The sequence below is a fragment of the Bombyx mandarina genome, chromosome 25, assembly GCF_030267445.1.
Source record: "Bombyx mandarina strain Sakado chromosome 25, ASM3026744v2".
NCBI lineage: Eukaryota > Metazoa > Arthropoda > Insecta > Lepidoptera > Bombycidae > Bombyx > Bombyx mandarina.
This window is the reverse complement of record NC_143231.1, coordinates 10,243,538-10,266,654: the sequence shown is the minus strand read 5'-3', so window position 1 is coordinate 10,266,654 and position 23,117 is coordinate 10,243,538. Positions and strand designations below refer to the sequence as shown.

At 57.4% G+C, this 23,117-nt stretch overlaps 1 protein-coding gene across 1 annotated transcript; it reads left to right on the top strand.

Annotated features, from left to right (window-relative positions):
* Positions 1-212: 212 nt before the first annotated feature.
* Positions 213-21,061, top strand: FIBH (silk fibroin heavy chain). Its single transcript, XM_089738562.1, has 15 exons — positions 213-278; positions 1,249-10,305; positions 10,585-11,431; positions 11,558-12,121; positions 12,158-12,532; positions 12,587-13,441; positions 13,478-13,930; positions 14,123-14,464; positions 14,675-15,319; positions 15,368-15,415; positions 15,548-17,638; positions 18,641-18,742; positions 18,821-18,904; positions 18,935-19,381; positions 19,442-21,061. Exons 1-15 carry the CDS (start codon positions 237-239, stop codon positions 20,974-20,976), a joined length of 17,487 nt encoding a protein of 5,828 aa, XP_089594688.1. The 5' UTR covers positions 213-236; the 3' UTR covers positions 20,977-21,061.
* The last annotated feature ends 2,056 nt before the right edge of the window (positions 21,062-23,117 follow it).

Here is a 23,117-nt window from a genome sequence, read left to right as displayed (position 1 = left end):
ACAATAAGATCAATTAAATCATAATTAATCACATTGTTCATGATCACAATTTAATTTACTTCATACGCTGTATTGTTATGTTAAATAAAAAGATTAATTTCTATGTAATTGTATCTGTACAATACAATGTGTAGATGTTTATTCTATCGAAAGTAAATACGTCAAAACTCGAAAATTTTCAGTATAAAAAGGTTCAACTTTTTCAAATCAGCATCAGTTCGGTTCCAACTCTCAAGATGAGAGTCAAAACCTTTGTGATCTTGTGCTGCGCTCTGCAGGTGAGTTAATTATTTTACTATTATTTCAGAAGGTGGCCAGACGATATCACGGGCCACCTGATAATAAGTGGTCGCCAAAACGCACAGATATCGTAAATTGTGCCATTTGATTTGTCACGCCCGGGGGGGCTACGGAATAAACTACATTTATTTATTTAAAAAATGAACCTTAGATTATGTAACTTGTGATTTATTTGCGTCAAAAGTAGGCAAGATGAATCTATGTAAATACCTGGGCAGACTTGCAATATCCTATTTCACCGGTAAATCAGCATTGCAATATGCAATGCATATTCAACAATATGTAAAACAATTCGTAAAGCATCATTAGAAAATAAACGAAAGAAATTGCATAAAATTATAACCGCATTATCAATTTATTATGATATCTATTAACAATTGCTATTGCCTTTTTTTCGCAAATTATAATCATTTTCATAACCTCGAGGTAGCATTCTGTTACATTTTAATACATTGGTATGTGATTAACACGAGCTGCCCACTGAGTTTCTCGCCAGATCTTCTCAGTGGGTCGCGTTACCGATCACGTGATAGATTCTATGAAGCACTGCTCTTGTTAGGGCTAGTGTTAGAAAATTCTTTCAGGTTGAGTCTGAGAGCTCACCTACCCATCGGAGCGTAGCTGGAATAGGCTACCAGCTAATAGGTAGGGAAAACAAAGCTCGAAACAAGCTCAAGTAATAACAACATAATGTGACCATAAAATCTCGTGGTGTATGAGATACAATTATGTACTTTCCCACAAATGTTTACATAATTAGAATGTTGTATGAACTTGCCTAACACCCCAGCTAGAACATTCAATTATTACTATTACCACTACTAAGGCAGTATGTCCTAACTCGTTCCAGATCAGCGCTAACTTCGATTGAATGTGCGAAATTTATAGCTCATTATTTTAGCACTTATCGTATTGATTTAAGAAAAAATTGTTAACATTTTGTTTCAGTATGTCGCTTATACAAATGCAAACATCAATGATTTTGATGAGGACTATTTTGGGAGTGATGTCACTGTCCAAAGTAGTAATACAACAGATGAAATAATTAGAGATGCATCTGGGGCAGTTATCGAAGAACAAATTACAACTAAAAAAATGCAACGGAAAAATAAAAACCATGGAATACTTGGAAAAAATGAAAAAATGATCAAGACGTTCGTTATAACCACGGATTCCGACGGTAACGAGTCCATTGTAGAGGAAGATGTGCTCATGAAGACACTTTCCGATGGTACTGTTGCTCAAAGTTATGTTGCTGCTGATGCGGGAGCATATTCTCAGAGCGGGCCATACGTATCAAACAGTGGATACAGCACTCATCAAGGATATACGAGCGATTTCAGCACTAGTGCTGCAGTCGGTGCAGGAGCTGGTGCAGGTGCTGCCGCTGGTTCTGGTGCGGGTGCCGGAGCTGGTTATGGAGCTGCTTCTGGTGCTGGTGCCGGTGCTGGGGCTGGTGCCGGAGCTGGTTATGGAACTGGTGCAGGTGCAGGTGCCGGAGCTGGTTATGGAGCTGGTGCAGGTGCAGGTGCCGGAGCTGGTTATGGGGCTGGTGCAGGTGCAGGTGCCGGAGCTGGTTATGGAGCTGGTGCAGGTGCAGGTGCCGGAGCTGGTTATGGGGCTGGTGCAGGTGCAGGTGCCGGAGCTGGTTATGGAGCTGGTGCGGGTGCCGGTGCCGGAGCTGGTTATGAAGCTGCCTCTGGTGCTGGTGCTGGCGCTGGGTACGGACAAGGAGTAGGAAGCGGAGCTGCTTCTGGAGCTGGTGCAGGTGCAGGAGCAGGTTCTGCCGCTGGTTCTGGGGCAGGTGCCGGTGCTGGTACCGGTGCTGGTGCAGGTTACGGAGCTGGTGCAGGTGCCGGTGCCGGAGCTGGTTATGGAGCTGCCTCTGGTACTGGAGCAGGTTATGGAGCTGGTGCCGGAGCTGGTTACGGAGGTGCCTCTGGTGCTGGTGCTGGTGCCGGTGCTGGGGCTGGAGCCGGTGCTGGTGCAGGTTATGGAACTGGCGCTGGATACGGAGCAGGAGCCGGAGCAGGAGCCGGAGCAGGAGCTGGTGCTGGATACGGAGCAGGAGCTGGTGCTGGATACGGAGCAGGAGCTGGCGTTGGATACGGAGCAGGAGCTGGAAGCGGAGCTGCCTCTGGTGCTGGTTCAGGTGCCGGTGCTGGTTCAGGTGCCGGTGCTGGTTCAGGTGCCGGTGCTGGTTCAGGTGCCGGTGCCGGTTCAGGTGCTGGTGCTGGTTCAGGTGCTGGTGCTGGTTCAGGTGCTGGTGCAGGCTCAGGTGCTGGTGCTGGTTCAGGTACTGGTGCTGGTTCAGGAGCTGGTGCTGGATACGGAGCAGGAGCTGGTGCTGGATACGGAGCAGGAGCAGGAAGCGGAGCTGCCTCTGGTGCCGGTGCTGGTTCAGGTGCAGGTGCTGGTTCAGGTGCTGGTGCTGGTTCAGGTGCTGGTGCTGGTTCAGGTGCTGGTGCTGGTTCAGGAGCTGGTGCTGGATACGGAGCAGGAGCTGGTGCTGGATACGGAGCAGGAGCTGGTGCTGGATACGGAGCAGGAGCTGGCGTTGGATACGGAGCAGGAGCTGGAAGCGGAGCTGCCTCTGGTGCTGGTGCTGGTTCAGGTGCCGGTGCTGGTTCAGGTGCTGGTGCTGGTTCAGGTGCTGGTGCTGGTTCAGGTGCTGGTGCTGGTTCAGGTGCCGGTGCTGGTTCAGGTGCTGGTGCTGGTTCAGGAGCTGGTGCTGGTTCAGGTGCTGGTGCTGGTTCAGGAGCTGGAGTTGGATACGGAGCAGGAGTTGGTGCTGGATACGGAGCAGGATATGGAGCAGGAGCTGGTGCTGGATACGGAGCAGGAGCAGGAAGCGGAGCTGCCTCTGGTGCTGGTGCCGGTGCTGGAGCTGGTGCAGGAACAGGCTCTTCTGGATTTGGACCATATGTAGCAAATGGCGGATATAGCAGAAGTGATGGCTACGAATACGCTTGGTCGTCTGACTTTGGAACTGGAAGCGGAGCTGGTGCTGGTTCAGGTGCTGGTGCTGGTTCAGGTGCTGGTGCTGGCTCAGGTGCTGGTGCTGGTTCAGGTGCTGGTGCTGGTTCAGGAGCTGGAGCTGGATACGGAGCAGGAGTTGGTGTTGGATACGGAGCAGGATATGGAGCAGGAGCTGGTGCTGGATACGGAGCAGGAGCAGGAAGCGGAGCTGCCTCTGGTGCCGGTGCTGGTTCAGGTGCTGGTGCTGGTTCAGGTGCCGGTGCTGGTTCAGGTGCTGGTGCTGGTTCAGGTGCCGGTGCTGGTTCAGGTGCTGGTGCTGGCTCAGGTGCCGGTGCTGGTTCAGGTGCTGGTGCTGGTTCAGGTGCTGGTGCTGGTTCAGGTGCTGGTGCTGGTTCAGGTGCTGGTGTTGGCTCAGGTGCTGGTGCTGGTTCAGGTGCTGGTGCTGGTTCAGGAGCTGGTGCTGGATACGGAGCAGGAGCTGGTGCTGGATACGGAGCAGGAGCTGGTGCTGGATACGGAGCAGGATATGGAGTAGGAGCTGGTGCTGGATACGGAGCAGGAGCTGGAAGCGGAGCTGCCTCTGGTGCTGGTTCAGGTGCCGGTGCTGGTTCAGGTGCCGGTGCTGGTTCAGGTGCTGGTGCTGGTTCAGGTGCTGGTGCTGGTTCAGGTGCTGGTGCTGGTTCAGGTGCTGGTGCTGGCTCAGGTGCTGGAGCTGGTTCAGGTGCTGGTGCTGGTTCAGGAGCTGGAGCTGGATACGGAGCAGGAGTTGGTGCTGGATACGGAGCAGGATATGGAGCAGGAGCTGGTGCTGGATACGGAGCAGGAGCAGGAAGCGGAGCTGCCTCTGGTGCCGGTGCTGGTTCAGGTGCTGGAGCTGGTTCAGGTGCCGGTGCTGGTTCAGGTGCTGGTGCTGGTTCAGGAGCTGGTGCTGGTTCAGGAGCTGGTGCTGGTTCAGGTGCTGGTGCTGGTTCAGGAGCTGGAGTTGGATACGGAGCAGGATATGGAGCAGGAGCTGGTGCTGGATACGGAGCAGGAGCAGGAAGCGGAGCTGCCTCTGGTGCTGGTGCCGGTGCTGGAGCTGGTGCAGGAACAGGCTCTTCTGGATTTGGACCATATGTAGCACATGGCGGATATAGCGGCTACGAATACGCTTGGTCGTCAGAATCTGACTTTGGAACTGGAAGCGGAGCTGGTGCTGGTTCAGGTGCTGGTGCTGGTTCAGGTGCTGGTGCTGGCTCAGGTGCTGGTGCTGGTTCAGGAGCTGGATACGGAGCAGGAGTTGGTGCTGGATACGGAGCAGGATATGGAGCAGGAGCTGGTGCTGGATACGGAGCAGGAGCAGGAAGCGGAGCTGCCTCTGGTGCCGGTGCTGGTTCAGGTGCTGGTGCTGGTTCAGGTGCCGGTGCTGGTTCAGGTGCTGGTGCTGGTTCAGGTGCCGGTGCTGGTTCAGGTGCTGGTGCTGGCTCAGGTGCCGGTGCTGGTTCAGGTGCTGGTGCTGGTTCAGGTGCTGGTGCTGGTTCAGGTGCTGGTGCTGGTTCAGGTGCTGGTGTTGGCTCAGGTGCTGGTGCTGGTTCAGGTGCTGGTGCTGGTTCAGGAGCTGGTGCTGGATACGGAGCAGGAGCTGGTGCTGGATACGGAGCAGGAGCTGGTGCTGGATACGGAGCAGGATATGGAGTAGGAGCTGGTGCTGGATATGGAGCAGGAGCTGGAAGCGGAGCTGCCTCTGGTGCTGGTTCAGGTGCCGGTGCTGGTTCAGGTGCCGGTGCTGGTTCAGGTGCTGGTGCTGGTTCAGGTGCTGGTGCTGGTTCAGGTGCTGGTGCTGGTTCAGGTGCTGGTGCTGGCTCAGGTGCTGGAGCTGGTTCAGGTGCTGGTGCTGGTTCAGGAGCTGGAGCTGGATACGGAGCAGGAGTTGGTGCTGGATACGGAGCAGGATATGGAGCAGGAGCTGGTGCTGGATACGGAGCAGGAGCAGGAAGCGGAGCTGCCTCTGGTGCCGGTGCTGGTTCAGGTGCTGGAGCTGGTTCAGGTGCCGGTGCTGGTTCAGGTGCTGGTGCTGGTTCAGGAGCTGGTGCTGGTTCAGGAGCTGGTGCTGGTTCAGGTGCTGGTGCTGGTTCAGGAGCTGGAGTTGGATACGGAGCAGGATATGGAGCAGGAGCTGGTGCTGGATACGGAGCAGGAGCAGGAAGCGGAGCTGCCTCTGGTGCTGGTGCCGGTGCTGGAGCTGGTGCAGGAACAGGCTCTTCTGGATTTGGACCATATGTAGCACATGGCGGATATAGCGGCTACGAATACGCTTGGTCGTCAGAATCTGACTTTGGAACTGGAAGCGGAGCTGGTGCTGGTTCAGGTGCTGGTGCTGGTTCAGGTGCTGGTGCTGGCTCAGGTGCTGGTGCTGGTTCAGGAGCTGGATACGGAGCAGGAGTTGGTGCTGGATACGGAGCAGGATATGGAGCAGGAGCTGGTGCTGGATACGGAGCAGGAGCAGGAAGCGGAGCTGGCTCAGGTGCTGGTGCTGGTTCAGGAGCTGGAGCTGGTTCAGGTGCCGGTGCTGGTTCAGGTGCTGGTGCTGGTTCAGGAGCTGGTGCTGGTTCAGGTGCTGGTGCTGGTTCAGGAGCTGGTGCTGGTTCAGGTGCCGGTGCTGGTTCAGGTGCTGGTGCTGGATACGGAGCAGGATATGGAGCAGGAGCTGGTGCTGGATACGGAGCAGGAGCAGGAAGCGGAGCTGGCTCAGGTGCTGGTGCTGGTTCAGGTGCTGGTGCTGGTTCAGGAGCTGGAGCTGGTTCAGGTGCCGGTGCTGGTTCAGGTGCTGGTGCTGGTTCAGGTGCTGGTGCTGGCTCAGGTGCTGGTGCTGGTTCAGGAGCTGGAGCTGGATACGGAGCAGGAGTTGGTGCTGGATACGGAGCAGGATATGGAGCAGGAGCTGGTGCTGGATACGGAGCAGGAGCAGGAAGCGGAGCTGGCTCAGGTGCTGGTGCTGGTTCAGGAGCTGGAGCTGGTTCAGGTGCCGGTGCTGGTTCAGGTGCTGGTGCTGGTTCAGGTGCCGGTGTTGGTTCAGGTGCTGGTGCTGGTTCAGGAGCTGGTGCTGGTTCAGGTGCCGGTGCTGGTTCAGGTGCTGGTGCTGGATACGGAGCAGGATATGGAGCAGGAGCTGGTGCTGGATACGGAGCAGGAGCAGGAAGCGGAGCTGGTTTAGGTGCTGGTGCTGGTTCAGGTGCTGGTGCTGGTTCAGGAGCTGGAGCTGGTTCAGGTGCCGGTGCTGGTTCAGGTGCTGGTGCTGGTTCAGGAGCTGGTGCTGGTTCAGGTGCTGGTGCTGGTTCAGGAGCTGGAGTTGGATACGGAGCAGGAGTTGGTGCTGGATACGGAGCAGGATATGGAGCAGGAGCTGGTGCTGGATACGGAGCAGGAGCAGGAAGCGGAGCTGCCTCTGGTGCTGGTGCCGGTGCTGGAGCTGGTGCAGGAACAGGCTCTTCTGGATTTGGACCATATGTAGCAAATGGCGGATATAGCGGCTACGAATACGCTTGGTCGTCAGAATCTGACTTTGGAACTGGAAGCGGAGCTGGTGCTGGTTCAGGTGCTGGTGCTGGTTCAGGTGCTGGTGCTGGCTCAGGTGCTGGTGCTGGTTCAGGAGCTGGAGCTGGATACGGAGCAGGATATGGAGCAGGAGCTGGTGCTGGATACGGAGCAGGAGCAGGAAGCGGAGCTGGCTCAGGTGCTGGTGCTGGTTCAGGAGCTGGAGCTGGTTCAGGTGCCGGTGCTGGTTCAGGTGCTGGTGCTGGTTCAGGTGCCGGTGCTGGTTCAGGTGCTGGTGCTGGTTCAGGAGCTGGTGCTGGTTCAGGTGCCGGTTCTGGTTCAGGAGCTGGTGCTGGTTCAGGTGCTGGTGCTGGTTCAGGAGCTGGAGCTGGATACGGAGCAGGAGTTGGTGCTGGATACGGAGTAGGATATGGAGCAGGAGCTGGTGCTGGATACGGAGCAGGAGCAGGAAGCGGAGCTGGCTCAGGTGCCGGTGCTGGTTCAGGTGCTGGTGCTGGTTCAGGAGCTGGTGCTGGTTCAGGTGCTGGTGCTGGTTCAGGAGCTGGAGTTGGATACGGAGCAGGAGTTGGTGCTGGATACGGAGCAGGAGCAGGAAGCGGAGCTGCCTCTGGTGCTGGTGCCGGTGCTGGAGCTGGTGCAGGAACAGGCTCTTCTGGATTTGGACCATACGTAGCAAATGGCGGATATAGCGGCTACGAATACGCTTGGTCGTCAGAATCTGACATTGGAACTGGAAGCGGAGCTGGTGCTGGTTCAGGTGCTGGTGCTGGTTCAGGTGCTGGTGCTGGCTCAGGTGCTGGTGCTGGTTCAGGAGCTGGAGCTGGATACGGAGCAGGAGCTGGTGCTGGATACGGAGCAGGATATGGAGCAGGAGCTGGTGCTGGATACGGAGCAGGAGCTGGTTCAGGTGCCGGTGCTGGTTCAGGTGCTGGTGCTGGTTCAGGTGCCGGTGCTGGTTCAGGTGCTGGTGCTGGTTCAGGTGCCGGTGCTGGTTCAGGAGCTGGAGCAGGATATGGAGCAGGAGCTGGTGCTGGATACGGAGCAGGAGCAGGAAGCGGAGCTGGCTCAGGTGCTGGTGCTGGTTCAGGTGCTGGTGCTGGTTCAGGAGCTGGAGCTGGTTCAGGTGCCGGTGCTGGTTCAGGTGCTGGTGCTGGTTCAGGTGCCGGTTCTGGTTCAGGAGCTGGTGCTGGTTCAGGTGCTGGTGCTGGTTCAGGAGCTGGAGCTGGATACGGAGCAGGAGTTGGTGCTGGATACGGAGCAGGATATGGAGCAGGAGCTGGTGCTGGATACGGAGCAGGAGCAGGAAGCGGAGCTGGCTCAGGTGCCGGTGCTGGTTCAGGAGCTGGAGCAGGATATGGAGCAGGAGCTGGTGCTGGATACGGAGCAGGAGCAGGAAGCGGAGCTGGCTCAGGTGCTGGTGCTGGTTCAGGAGCTGGAGCTGGTTCAGGTGCCGGTGCTGGTTCAGGTGCTGGTGCTGGTTCAGGTGCCGGTGCTGGTTCAGGTGCTGGTGCTGGTTCAGGAGCTGGTGCTGGTTCAGGTGCCGGTTCTGGTTCAGGAGCTGGTGCTGGTTCAGGTGCTGGTGCTGGTTCAGGAGCTGGAGCTGGATACGGAGCAGGAGTTGGTGCTGGATACGGAGTAGGATATGGAGCAGGAGCTGGTGCTGGATACGGAGCAGGAGCAGGAAGCGGAGCTGCCTCTGGTGCTGGTGCCGGTGCTGGAGCTGGTGCAGGAACAGGCTCTTCTGGATTTGGACCATATGTAGCACATGGCGGATATAGCGGCTACGAATACGCTTGGTCGTCAGAATCTGACTTTGGAACTGGAAGCGGAGCTGGTGCTGGTTCAGGTGCTGGTGCTGGTTCAGGTGCTGGTGCTGGCTCAGGTGCTGGTGCTGGTTCAGGAGCTGGTGCTGGTTCAGGTGCTGGTGCTGGTTCAGGAGCTGGAGCTGGATACGGAGCAGGAGTTGGTGCTGGATACGGAGCAGGATATGGAGCAGGAGCTGGTGCTGGATACGGAGCTGGAGCAGGAAGCGGAGCTGCCTCTGGTGCCGGTGCTGGTTCAGGTGCTGGTGCTGGTTCAGGTGCCGGTGCTGGTTCAGGTGCTGGTGCTGGTTCAGGTGCTGGTGCTGGTTCAGGTGCTGGTGCTGGTTCAGGTGCTGGTGCTGGTTCAGGAGCTGGTGCTGGTTCAGGAGCTGGTGCTGGTTCAGGTGCCGGTGCTGGTTCAGGAGCTGGAGCAGGATATGGAGCAGGAGCTGGTGCTGGATACGGAGCAGGAGCAGGAAGCGGAGCTGGCTCAGGTGCTGGTGCTGGTTCAGGTGCTGGTGCTGGTTCAGGAGCTGGAGCTGGTTCAGGTGCCGGTGCTGGTTCAGGTGCTGGTGCTGGTTCAGGTGCCGGTGCTGGTTCAGGAGCTGGTGCTGGTTCAGGTGCTGGTGCTGGTTCAGGAGCTGGAGCTGGATACGGAGCAGGAGTTGGTGCTGGATACGGAGCAGGATATGGAGCAGGAGCTGGTGCTGGATACGGAGCAGGAGCAGGAAGCGGAGCTGGCTCAGGTGCCGGTGCTGGTTCAGGAGCTGGAGCAGGATATGGAGCAGGAGCTGGTGCTGGATACGGAGCAGGAGCAGGAAGCGGAGCTGGCTCAGGTGCTGGTGCTGGTTCAGGAGCTGGAGCTGGTTCAGGTGCCGGTGCTGGTTCAGGTGCTGGTGCTGGTTCAGGTGCCGGTGCTGGTTCAGGTGCTGGTGCTGGTTCAGGAGCTGGTGCTGGTTCAGGTGCCGGTTCTGGTTCAGGAGCTGGTGCTGGTTCAGGTGCTGGTGCTGGTTCAGGAGCTGGAGCTGGATACGGAGCAGGAGTTGGTGCTGGATACGGAGTAGGATATGGAGCAGGAGCTGGTGCTGGATACGGAGCAGGAGCAGGAAGCGGAGCTGCCTCTGGTGCTGGTGCCGGTGCTGGAGCTGGTGCAGGAACAGGCTCTTCTGGATTTGGACCATATGTAGCACATGGCGGATATAGCGGCTACGAATACGCTTGGTCGTCAGAATCTGACTTTGGAACTGGAAGCGGAGCTGGTGCTGGTTCAGGTGCTGGTGCTGGCGCAGGAGCTGGTGCTGGATACGGAGCAGGAGCAGGAAGCGGAACTGGCTCAGGTGCTGGTGCTGGTTCAGGAGCTGGAGCTGGTTCAGGTGCCGGTGCTGGTTCAGGTGCTGGTGCTGGTTCAGGTGCCGGTGCTGGTTCAGGTGCTGGTGCTGGTTCAGGTGCCGGTTCAGGTGCTGGTGCTGGTTCAGGTGCTGGTGCTGGTTCAGGAGCTGGAGCTGGATACGGAGCAGGAGTTGGTGCTGGATACGGAGCAGGGTATGGAGCAGGAGCTGGTGCTGGATACGGAGCAGGAGCAGGAAGCGGAGCTGGCTCAGGTGCTGGTGCTGGTTCAGGAGCTGGAGCTGGATACGGAGCAGGAGTTGGTGCTGGATACGGAGCAGGAGCAGGAAGCGGAGCTGCCTTTGGTGCCGGTGCTGGTTCAGGAGCTGGTGCTGGTTCAGGAGCTGGTGCTGGTTCAGGTGCCGGTGCTGGTTCAGGAGCTGGAGCAGGATATGGAGCAGGAGCTGGTGCTGGATACGGAGCAGGAGCAGGAAGCGGAGCTGGCTCAGGTGCTGGTGCTGGTTCAGGTGCTGGTGCTGGTTCAGGAGCTGGAGCTGGTTCAGGTGCCGGTGCTGGTTCAGGTGCTGGTGCTGGTTCAGGTGCCGGTGCTGGTTCAGGAGCTGGTGCTGGTTCAGGTGCTGGTGCTGGTTCAGGAGCTGGAGCTGGATACGGAGCAGGAGTTGGTGCTGGATACGGAGCAGGATATGGAGCAGGAGCTGGTGCTGGATACGGAGCAGGAGCAGGAAGCGGAGCTGGCTCAGGTGCCGGTGCTGGTTCAGGAGCTGGAGCAGGATATGGAGCAGGAGCTGGTGCTGGATACGGAGCAGGAGCAGGAAGCGGAGCTGGCTCAGGTGCTGGTGCTGGTTCAGGAGCTGGAGCTGGTTCAGGTGCCGGTGCTGGTTCAGGTGCTGGTGCTGGTTCAGGTGCCGGTGCTGGTTCAGGTGCTGGTGCTGGTTCAGGAGCTGGTGCTGGTTCAGGTGCCGGTTCTGGTTCAGGAGCTGGTGCTGGTTCAGGTGCTGGTGCTGGTTCAGGAGCTGGAGCTGGATACGGAGCAGGAGTTGGTGCTGGATACGGAGTAGGATATGGAGCAGGAGCTGGTGCTGGATACGGAGCAGGAGCAGGAAGCGGAGCTGCCTCTGGTGCTGGTGCCGGTGCTGGAGCTGGTGCAGGAACAGGCTCTTCTGGATTTGGACCATATGTAGCACATGGCGGATATAGCGGCTACGAATACGCTTGGTCGTCAGAATCTGACTTTGGAACTGGAAGCGGAGCTGGTGCTGGTTCAGGTGCTGGTGCTGGCGCAGGAGCTGGTGCTGGATACGGAGCAGGAGCAGGAAGCGGAACTGGCTCAGGTGCTGGTGCTGGTTCAGGAGCTGGAGCTGGTTCAGGTGCCGGTGCTGGTTCAGGTGCTGGTGCTGGTTCAGGTGCCGGTGCTGGTTCAGGTGCTGGTGCTGGTTCAGGTGCCGGTTCAGGTGCTGGTGCTGGTTCAGGTGCTGGTGCTGGTTCAGGAGCTGGAGCTGGATACGGAGCAGGAGTTGGTGCTGGATACGGAGCAGGGTATGGAGCAGGAGCTGGTGCTGGATACGGAGCAGGAGCAGGAAGCGGAGCTGGCTCAGGTGCTGGTGCTGGTTCAGGAGCTGGAGCTGGATACGGAGCAGGAGTTGGTGCTGGATACGGAGCAGGAGCAGGAAGCGGAGCTGCCTCTGGTGCCGGTGCTGGTTCAGGTGCTGGTGCTGGTGCTGGTTCAGGTGCCGGTGCTGGTTCAGGTGCTGGTGCTGGTTCAGGTGCTGGTGCTGGTTCAGGTGCTGGTGCTGGTTCAGGAGCTGGTGCTGGATACGGAGCAGGGTACGGAGCAGGAGTTGGTGCTGGATACGGAGCAGGAGCTGGAAGCGGAGCTGCCTCTGGTGCCGGTGCTGGTTCAGGTGCTGGTGCTGGTTCAGGTGCCGGTGCTGGTTCAGGTGCTGGTGCTGGCTCAGGTGCTGGTGCTGGTTCAGGAGCTGGAGCTGGATACGGAGCAGGAGTTGGTGCTGGATACGGAGCAGGATATGGAGCAGGAGCTGGTGCTGGATACGGAGCTGGAGCAGGAAGCGGAGCTGCCTCTGGTGCCGGTGCTGGTTCAGGTGCTGGTGCTGGTGCTGGTTCAGGTGCCGGTGCTGGTTCAGGTGCTGGTGCTGGTTCAGGTGCTGGTGCTGGTTCAGGTGCTGGTGCTGGTTCAGGTGCCGGTGCTGGTTCAGGAGCTGGTGCTGGATACGGAGCAGGAGCAGGAAGCGGAGCTGCCTCTGGTGCTGGTGCCGGTGCTGGAGCTGGTGCAGGAACAGGCTCTTCTGGATTTGGACCATATGTAGCAAATGGCGGATATAGCGGCTACGAATACGCTTGGTCGTCAGAATCTGACTTTGGAACTGGAAGCGGAGCTGGTGCTGGTTCAGGTGCTGGTGCTGGTTCAGGTGCTGGTGCTGGCTCAGGTGCTGGTGCTGGTTCAGGAGCTGGAGCTGGATACGGAGCAGGAGTTGGTGCTGGATACGGAGCAGGATATGGAGCAGGAGCTGGTGCTGGATACGGAGCAGGAGCAGGAAGCGGAGCTGGCTCAGGTGCTGGTGCTGGTTCAGGAGCTGGAGCTGGTTCAGGTGCCGGTGCTGGTTCAGGTGCTGGTGCTGGTTCAGGTGCCGGTGCTGGTTCAGGTGCTGGGGCTGGTTCAGGAGCTGGTGCTGGATACGGAGCAGGAGCAGGAAGCGGAGCTGCCTCTGGTGCCGGTGCTGGTTCAGGTGCTGGTGCTGGTTCAGGTGCCGGTGCTGGTTCAGGTGCTGGTGCTGGCTCAGGTGCTGGTGCTGGTTCAGGAGCTGGAGCTGGATACGGGGCAGGAGTTGGTGCTGGATACGGAGCAGGATATGGAGCAGGAGCTGGTGCTGGATACGGAGCTGGAGCAGGAAGCGGAGCTGCCTCTGGTGCCGGTGCTGGTTCAGGTGCTGGTGCTGGTGCTGGTTCAGGTGCCGGTGCTGGTTCAGGTGCTGGTGCTGGTTCAGGTGCCGGTGCTGGTTCAGGAGCTGGTGCTGGATACGGAGCAGGAGCAGGAAGCGGAGCTGCCTCTGGTGCTGGTGCCGGTGCTGGAGCTGGTGCAGGAACAGGCTCTTCTGGATTTGGACCATATGTAGCAAATGGCGGATATAGCGGCTACGAATACGCTTGGTCGTCAGAATCTGACTTTGGAACTGGAAGCGGAGCTGGTGCTGGTTCAGGTGCTGGTGCTGGCTCAGGTGCTGGTGCTGGTTCAGGAGCTGGAGCTGGATACGGAGCAGGAATTGGTGCTGGGTACGGAGCAGGAGTTGGTGCTGGATACGGAGCAGGAGTTGGTGCTGGATACGGAGCAGGATATGGAGCAGGAGCTGGTGCTGGATACGGAGCAGGAGCAGGAAGCGGAGCTGGCTCAGGTGCTGGTGCTGGTTCAGGAGCTGGAGCTGGTTCAGGTGCCGGTGCTGGTTCAGGTGCTGGTGCTGGTTCAGGTGCCGGTGCTGGTTCAGGTGCTGGTGCTGGTTCAGGAGCTGGTGCTGGTTCAGGTGCCGGTGCTGGTTCAGGTGCTGGTGCTGGTTCAGGTGCCGGTTCAGGTGCTGGTGCTGGTTCAGGAGCTGGTGCTGGTTCAGGTGCTGGTGCTGGTTCAGGAGCTGGAGCTGGATACGGAGCAGGAGTTGGTGCTGGATACGGAGTAGGATATGGAGCAGGAGTTGGTGCTGGGTACGGAGCAGGAGTTGGTGCTGAATACGGAGCAGGATATGGAGCAGGAGCTGGTGCTGGATACGGAGCAGGAGCAGGAAGCGGAGCTGCCTCTGGTGCTGGTGCCGGTGCTGGAGCTGGTGCAGGAACAGGCTCTTCTGGATTTGGACCATATGTAGCAAATGGCGGATATAGCGGCTACGAATACGCTTGGTCGTCAGAATCTGACTTTGGAACTGGAAGCGGAGCTGGTGCTGGTTCAGGTGCTGGTGCTGGTTCAGGTGCTGGTGCTGGCTCAGGTGCTGGTGCTGGTTCAGGAGCTGGAGCTGGATACGGAGCAGGATATGGAGCAGGAGCTGGTGCTGGATACGGAGCAGGAGCAGGAAGCGGAGCTGGCTCAGGTGCCGGTGCTGGTTCAGGTGCTGGTGCTGGTTCAGGTGCCGGTGCTGGTTCAGGTGCTGGTGCTGGTTCAGGAGCTGGTGCTGGTTCAGGAGCTGGTGCTGGTTCAGGTGCCGGTGCTGGTTCAGGTGCTGGTGCTGGTTCAGGTGCCGGTTCAGGTGCTGGTGCTGGTTCAGGAGCTGGTGCTGGTTCAGGTGCTGGTGCTGGTTCAGGAGCTGGAGCTGGATACGGAGCAGGAGTTGGTGCTGGATACGGAGTAGGATATGGAGCAGGAGTTGGTGCTGGATACGGAGCAGGAGCAGGAAGCGGAGCTGCCTCTGGTGCCGGTGCTGGTTCAGGTGCTGGTGCTGGTGCTGGTTCAGGTGCCGGTGCTGGTTCAGGTGCTGGTGCTGGTTCAGGTGCTGGTGCTGGTTCAGGTGCTGGTGCTGGTTCAGGTGCTGGTGCTGGTTCAGGAGCTGGTGCTGGATACGGAGCAGGGTACGGAGCAGGAGTTGGTGCTGGATACGGAGCAGGAGCTGGCGTTGGATACGGAGCAGGAGCTGGCGCTGGATACGGAGCAGGAGCTGGAAGCGGAGCTGCCTCTGGTGCCGGTGCTGGTGCTGGTTCAGGTGCCGGTGCTGGTTCAGGTGCTGGGGCTGGTTCAGGAGCTGGTGCTGGATACGGAGCAGGAGCAGGAAGCGGAGCTGCCTCTGGTGCTGGTGCCGGTGCTGGAGCTGGTGCAGGAACAGGCTCTTCTGGATTTGGACCATATGTAGCAAATGGCGGATATAGCGGCTACGAATACGCTTGGTCGTCAGAATCTGACTTTGGAACTGGAAGCGGAGCTGGTGCTGGTTCAGGTGCTGGTGCTGGTTCAGGTGCTGGTGCTGGCTCAGGTGCTGGTGCTGGTTCAGGAGCTGGAGCTGGATACGGAGCAGGAGTTGGTGCTGGATACGGAGTAGGATATGGAGCAGGAGCTGGTGCTGGATACGGAGCAGGAGCAGGAAGCGGAGCTGGCTCAGGTGCTGGTGCTGGTTCAGGTGCTGGTGCTGGTTCAGGTGCCGGTGCTGGTTCAGGTGCTGGTGCTGGTTCAGGAGTTGGTGCTGGTTCAGGTGCTGGTGCTGGTTCAGGAGCTGGAGCTGGATACGGAGCAGGAGTTGGTGCTGGATACGGAGTAGGATATGGAGCAGGAGCTGGTGCTGGATACGGAGCAGGAGCAGGAAGCGGAGCTGGCTCAGGTGCTGGTGCTGGTTCAGGTGCTGGTGCTGGTTCAGGTGCCGGTGCTGGTTCAGGTGCTGGTGCTGGTTCAGGTGCCGGTTCAGGTGCTGGTGCTGGTTCAGGAGCTGGTGCTGGTTCAGGTGCTGGTGCTGGTTCAGGTGCTGGTTCAGGTGCTGGTGCTGGCTCAGGTGCTGGTGCTGGATACGGAGCAGGAGCAGGAAGCGGAGCTGGCTCAGGTGCTGGTGCTGGGTCAGGTGCCAGTGCTGGTTCAGGTGCTGGTGCTGGTTCAGGTGCCGGTTCAGGTGCTGGTGCTGGTTCAGGAGCTGGTGCTGGTTCAGGTGCTGGTGCTGGTTCAGGAGCTGGAGCTGGATACGGAGCAGGAGTTGGTGCTGGATACGGAGTAGGATATGGAGCAGGAGCTGGTGCTGGATACGGAGCAGGAGCAGGAAGCGGAGCTGGCTCAGGTGCTGGTGCTGGTTCAGGTGCTGGTGCTGGTTCAGGTGCCGGTGCTGGTTCAGGTGCTGGTGCTGGTTCAGGAGCTGGTGCTGGTTCAGGTGCCGGTGCTGGTTCAGGTGCTGGTGCTGGTTCAGGTGCCGGTTCAGGTGCTGGTGCTGGTTCAGGAGCTGGTGCTGGTTCAGGTGCTGGTGCTGGTTCAGGAGCTGGAGCTGGATACGGAGCAGGAGTTGGTGCTGGATACGGAGTAGGATATGGAGCAGGAGCTGGTGCTGGATACGGAGCAGGAGCAGGAAGCGGAGCTGGCTCAGGTGCTGGTGCTGGTTCAGGTGCCGGTGCTGGTTCAGGTGCTGGGGCTGGTTCAGGAGCTGGTGCTGGATACGGAGCAGGAGCAGGAAGCGGAGCTGCCTCTGGTGCTGGTGCCGGTGCTGGAGCTGGTGCAGGAACAGGCTCTTCTGGATTTGGACCATATGTAGCAAATGGCGGATATAGCGGCTACGAATACGCTTGGTCGTCAGAATCTAACTTTGGAACTGGAAGCGGAGCTGGTGCTGGTTCAGGTGCTGGTGCTGGTTCAGGTGCTGGTGCTGGTTCAGGAGCTGGTGCTGGATACGGAGCAGGGTACGGAGCAGGAGTTGGTGCTGGATACGGAGCAGGAGCTGGCGTTGGATACGGAGCAGGAGCTGGCGCTGGATACGGAGCAGGAGCTGGAAGCGGAGCTGCCTCTGGTGCCGGTGCTGGTGCTGGTTCAGGTGCCGGTGCTGGTTCAGGTGCTGGTGCTGGTTCAGGTGCTGGTGCTGGTTCAGGAGCTGGTGCTGGTTCAGGTGCTGGTGCTGGTTCAGGTGCTGGTGCTGGTGCTGGTTCAGGAGCTGGTGCTGGATACGGAGCAGGGTACGGAATAGGAGTTGGTGCTGGATACGGAGCAGGAGCTGGCGTTGGATACGGAGCAGGAGCTGGCGCTGGATACGGAGCAGGAGCTGGAAGCGGAGCTGCCTCTGGTGCCGGTGCTGGTTCAGGTGCTGGTGCTGGTTCAGGTGCTGGTGCTGGTTCAGGTGCTGGTGCTGGTTCAGGTGCTGGTGCTGGTTCAGGAGCTGGTGCTGGATACGGAGCAGGGTACGGAGCAGGAGTTGGTGCTGGATACGGAGCAGGAGCTGGCGTTGGATACGGAGCAGGAGCTGGCGCTGGATACGGAGCAGGAGCTGGAAGCGGAGCTGCCTCTGGTGCCGGTGCTGGTGCCGGTGCTGGTGCTGGTTCAGGTGCCGGTGCTGGTTCAGGTGCTGGTGCTGGTTCAGGTGCTGGTGCTGGTTCAGGAGCTGGTGCTGGTTCAGGTGCTGGTGCTGGATACGGAGCAGGGTACGGAATAGGGGTTGGTGCTGGATACGGAGCAGGAGCTGGCGTTGGATACGGAGCAGGAGCTGGCGCTGGATACGGAGCAGGAGCTGGAAGCGGAGCTGCCTCTGGTGCCGGTGCTGGTTCAGGTGCTGGTGCTGGTTCAGGTGCTGGTGCTGGCTCAGGTGCTGGTGCTGGTTCAGGAGCTGGAGCTGGATACGGAGCAGGAGTTGGTGCTGGATACGGAGCAGGATATGGAGCAGGAGCTGGTGCTGGATACGGAGCAGGAGCAGGAAGCGGAGCTGCCTCTGGTGCCGGTGCTGGTTCAGGTGCTGGTGCTGGTTCAGGAGCTGGTGCTGGTTCAGGTGCTGGTGCTGGTTCAGGTGCTGGTGCTGGTTCAGGTGCTGGGGCTGGTTCAGGTGCTGGTGCTGGATACGGAGCAGGAGCAGGAAGCGGAGCTGCCTCTGGTGCTGGTGCCGGTGCTGGAGCTGGTGCAGGAACAGGCTCTTCTGGATTTGGACCATATGTAAATGGCGGATATAGCGGCTACGAATACGCTTGGTCGTCAGAATCTGACTTTGGAACTGGAAGCGGAGCTGGTGCTGGCTCAGGTGCTGGTGCTGGTTCAGGAGCTGGAGCTGGATACGGAGCAGGAGTTGGTGCTGGATACGGAGCAGGATATGGAGCAGGAGCTGGTGCTGGATACGGAGCAGGAGCAGGAAGCGGAGCTGCCTCTGGTGCCGGTGCTGGTTCAGGTGCTGGTGCTGGTTCAGGTGCCGGTGCTGGTTCAGGTGCTGGTGCTGGTTCGGGTGCTGGTTCAGGTGCTGGTGCTGGTTCAGGTGCTGGTGCTGGCTCAGGTGCTGGTGCTGGTTCAGGTGCTGGTGCTGGTTCAGGAGCTGGAGCTGGATACGGAGCAGGAGTTGGTGTTGGATACGGAGCAGGATATGGAGCAGGAGCTGGTGCTGGATACGGAGCAGGAGCAGGAAGCGGAGCTGCCTCTGGCGCCGGTGCTGGTTCAGGTGCTGGTGCTGGTTCAGGTGCCGGTGCTGGTTCAGGTGCTGGTGCTGGTTCAGGTGCTGGTGCTGGTTCAGGTGCCGGTGCTGGTTCAGGTGCTGGTGCTGGTTCGGGTGCTGGTTCAGGTGCTGGTGCTGGTTCAGGTGCTGGTGCTGGCTCAGGTGCTGGTGCTGGTTCAGGTGCTGGTGCTGGTTCAGGAGCTGGAGCTGGATACGGAGCAGGAGTTGGTGTTGGATACGGAGCAGGATATGGAGCAGGAGCTGGTGCTGGATACGGAGCAGGAGCAGGAAGCGGAGCTGCCTCTGGCGCCGGTGCTGGTTCAGGTGCTGGTGCTGGTTCAGGTGCCGGTGCTGGTTCAGGTGCTGGTGCTGGTTCAGGTGCTGGTGCTGGTTCAGGTGCTGGTGCTGGTTCAGGTGCTGGTGCTGGTTCAGGTGCTGGTTCAGGTGCTGGTGCTGGTTCAGGAGCTGGTGCTGGTTCAGGTGCTGGTGCTGGTTCAGGTGCTGGTGCTGGCTCAGGTGCTGGTGCTGGATACGGAGTAGGATATGGAGCAGGAGCTGGTGCTGGATACGGAGCAGGAGCAGGAAGCGGAGCTGGCTCAGGTGCTGGTGCTGGGTCAGGTGCCGGTGCTGGTTCAGGTGCTGGTGCTGGTTCAGGTGCCGGTTCAGGTGCTGGTGCTGGTTCAGGAGCTGGTGCTGGTTCAGGTGCTGGTGCTGGTTCAGGAGCTGGAGCTGGATACGGAGCAGGAGTTGGTGCTGGATACGGAGTAGGATATGGAGCAGGAGCTGGTGCTGGATACGGAGCAGGAGCTGGAAGCGGAGCTGCCTCTGGTGCCGGTGCTGGTGCCGGTGCTGGTTCAGGTTCTGGTGCTGGTTCAGGTTCTGGTGCTGGTTCAGGTTCTGGTGCTGGTTCAGGTTCTGGTGCTGGTTCAGGTGCCGGTGCTGGTTCAGGTGCTGGTGCTGGTTCAGGTGCTGGTGCTGGTTCAGGTGCTGGGGCTGGTTCAGGTGCTGGGGCTGGTTCAGGAGCTGGTGCTGGATACGGAGCAGGAGCAGGAAGCGGAGCTGCCTCTGGTGCTGGTGCCGGTGCTGGAGCTGGTGCAGGAACAGGCTCTTCTGGATTTGGACCATATGTAGCAAATGGCGGATATAGCGGCTACGAATACGCTTGGTCGTCAGAATCTGACTTTGGAACTGGAAGCGGAGCTGGTGCTGGCTCAGGTGCTGGTGCTGGTTCAGGAGCTGGAGCTGGATACGGAGCAGGAGTTGGTGCTGGATACGGAGCAGGATATGGAGCAGGAGCTGGTGCTGGATACGGAGCAGGAGCTGGAAGCGGAGCTGCCTCTGGTGCCAGTGCTGGTGCTGGTTCAGGTGCCGGTGCTGGTTCAGGTGCCGGTGCTGGTTCAGGAGCTGGTGCTGGTTCAGGTGCTGGTGCTGGTTCAGGTGCTGGTGCTGGTTCAGGTGCTGGTGCTGGATACGGAGCAGGGTACGGAATAGGAGTTGGTGCTGGATACGGAGCAGGAGCTGGCGTTGGATACGGAGCAGGAGCTGGCGCTGGATACGGAGCAGGAGCTGGAAGCGGAGCTGCCTCTGGTGCCGGTGCTGGTTCAGGTGCTGGTGCTGGTTCAGGAGCTGGTGCTGGTTCAGGTGCTGGTGCTGGTTCAGGTGCTGGTGCTGGTTCAGGTGCTGGTGCTGGTTCAGGAGCTGGTGCTGGTTCAGGTGCTGGTGCTGGATACGGAGCAGGAGCTGGCGTTGGATACGGAGCAGGAGCTGGAAGCGGAGCTGCCTCTGGTGCTGGTGCTGGTTCAGGTGCTGGTGCTGGTTCAGGTGCTGGTGCTGGTTCAGGTGCTGGTGCTGGTTCAGGTGCTGGTGCTGGTTCAGGTGCTGGTGCTGGTTCAGGTGCTGGTTCAGGTGCTGGTGCTGGCTCAGGTGCTGGTGCTGGATACGGAGCAGGGTACGGAGCAGGAGTTGGTGCTGGATACGGAGCAGGAGCTGGCGTTGGATACGGAGCAGGATATGGAGTAGGAGCTGGTGCTGGATACGGAGCAGGAGCAGGAAGCGGAGCTGCCTCTGGTGCTGGTGCTGGTTCAGGTGCTGGTGCTGGTTCAGGTGCTGGTGCTGGTTCAGGTGCTGGTGCTGGTTCAGGTGCTGGTTCAGGAGCTGGTGCTGGATACGGAGCAGGAGCTGGCGTTGGATACGGAGCAGGAGCTGGCGCTGGATACGGAGCAGGAGCTGGAAGCGGAGCTGCCTCTGGTGCTGGTGCTGGTGCCGGTGCTGGTTCAGGTGCTGGTGCTGGTTCAGGTGCTGGTGCTGGTTCAGGTGCTGGTTCAGGTGCTGGTGCTGGTTCAGGAGCTGGTGCTGGATACGGAGCAGGAGCTGGAAGCGGAGCTGCCTCTGGTGCCGGTGCTGGTTCAGGTGCTGGTGCTGGTGCTGGTGCCGGTGCTGGTGCTGGTTCAGGAGCTGGTGCTGGTTCAGGAGCTGGTGCTGGATACGGAGCAGGAGCAGGAAGTGGAGCTGCCTCTGGTGCTGGTGCTGGAGCTGGTGCAGGAACAGGCTCTTCTGGATTTGGACCATATGTAGCAAATGGCGGATATAGCAGACGTGAAGGCTACGAATACGCTTGGTCGTCAAAATCTGACTTTGAAACTGGAAGCGGTGCTGCCTCTGGTGCTGGTGCTGGTGCTGGTTCAGGTGCTGGTGCTGGTTCAGGTGCCGGTGCTGGTTCAGGTGCTGGTGCTGGTTCAGGTGCCGGTGCTGGTGGTAGCGTCAGTTACGGAGCTGGCAGGGGATACGGACAAGGTGCAGGAAGTGCAGCTTCCTCTGTGTCATCTGCTTCATCTCGCAGTTACGACTATTCTCGTCGTAACGTCCGCAAAAACTGTGGAATTCCTAGAAGACAACTAGTTGTTAAATTCAGAGCACTGCCTTGTGTGAATTGCTAATTTTTAATATAAAATAACCCTTGTTTCTTACTTCGTCCTGGATACATCTATGTTTTTTTTTTCGTTAATAAATGAGAGCATTTAAGTTATTGTTTTTAATTACTTTTTTTTAGAAAACAGATTTCGGATTTTTTGTATGCATTTTATTTGAATGTACTAATATAATCAATTAATCAATGAATTCATTTATTTAAGGGATAACAATAATCCATGAATTCACATGCACATTTAAATCAAAACTAAATTACAATAGGTTCATATAAAAACAACAAGTATGCCTTCTCAACTAAGAATACTATATTGTTTAAACCGTAAAAAAAGTCATATTTCTGTATATCAAAACACATCTAATATTAAAAAAACAGTCAGCAAGCACTTACAAGTGTGGGCTCGGACAGCAATTATCTGGTCTCAGGAGACACTTGAAGAACGAGAAGCACGTCTCTCTGTCGATTGCGAGGCTCATGCACTATCGCTTGAGTCTGAGACCTTTACTGATAGGGAAATCCGTTTGAGCTCTCAGAGGGTTCGGACAGCAAAAGCTTGCCCGGTCTCAGGAGACATTAGAAGAACGGGAAGCATAACTCAATACCGATCGCGTTTCCATTGAGCCTATGCTTCGTGATAATAATAAATAAAGCCCAAGGTCAGACGCTAAAAGTTGTGGGTGTAGATATAAGTGTTAACTGCTTTTCACACAGTCAACTCGGTCACGCGGTTATGTAGCTCTGTCACATGTTAGCAATCCTAGCAACCTGTATGCTTTGATCCCCGATGGCTATACGTCTACGTCGTGTATAGAGAAGCTTTACTTTAAATTACATTTTTCTAAATACCTAAATGACGGTGCTTATAAACCAAAAGATATGTCCTAAAACTGCTGCCCAAAGTCGCTATTCCACGCGGACGGAGTCGCGGGCACAGCTAGTAATACATAAAATACCTTGGAACTCGAAACGGTCTTTGAGATATGGGTCGTTCTTTGAGGTATGAGGGTACAAAGAATACAATATGGTAAAGAAAGGACACGAGTATTACGAATCGGGGTAGTCAAGAATTCGAAGAAGGAGAGACTGTGCAAGCGCAGCTTTAGTGGCGGCTGGAAGAAAATTTCGTAACCGTCTTAAAGATTCAGCTGATGGAAACACCTTCCGACTAACCCCTTTTATCTGTGCGTTCCACAATAAGTTTTTATGAATTGAGATTCCCAAATTTTTCACAGTATCACTGATAGGAATTTGTACGCCGTCAAATAAAATAACCGGAAGCTGCGACTATTTAATTTTCGAACACATTCTTGAATTACTGACAACAATGTCCTGTGTTTTCGACGGGTTCAACTTTTTGAAGTCGTCATGGGCTAACAGATAAAACGTCCGGTGCATTCGTGTTGAGCGATGCAACGGTGCTCGAATCTCAGGCGGGTACCAATTTTTGTAATGAAATACGTACACAACAAATGTTCACGATTGACTTCCACGGTGAAGGAATAACATCGTGTAATAAAAATGAAACTCACAAATATATAATTTGCGTAATTACTAGTGGTAGGACCTCTTGTGAGTCTGCGCGGGTGGGTACCACCACTCTGCCTATTTCTGCCGTGAAGCAGTAATGCGTATCGGTTTGAAGGGTAGGGCAGCCGTTGTAACTATACTTGAGACCTTAGAACTTATATCTCAAGGTGGGTGGCGCATTTACGTTGTGGATGTCTATGGGCTCCAGTAATCACTTAACACCAGGTGGGTTGTGAGCTCGTCCACCCATCTAAGCAATAAAAAATAAAAACCTAAATTCATGCGAATTACTCCAACGGGACAATATCGATAAATCATTATTCAGCGTCTTTATCGCGATGGTAAATTCTGGCAAAGAAGTTTGCGTATAGATCTGTAGATCAACTGCGTACAGATGGAAGAAGTAAGTTGTATACAAGTAGAATTTATAAAAATTGAAAAGAGTAAAGGAGATAAAACACCAACTTGCGATACACTTACGCGCACGTCACAACATGAATAATAAGCATTCTCACAGTGAATACGCTTGCGGCGACCAGACAGGTAACTTCGAAACCAATCAACCGCGGTCGAAGATATACTAATGGAGCTAAGGTGGCTAGAAGTATGCAGAAATCAACAGTG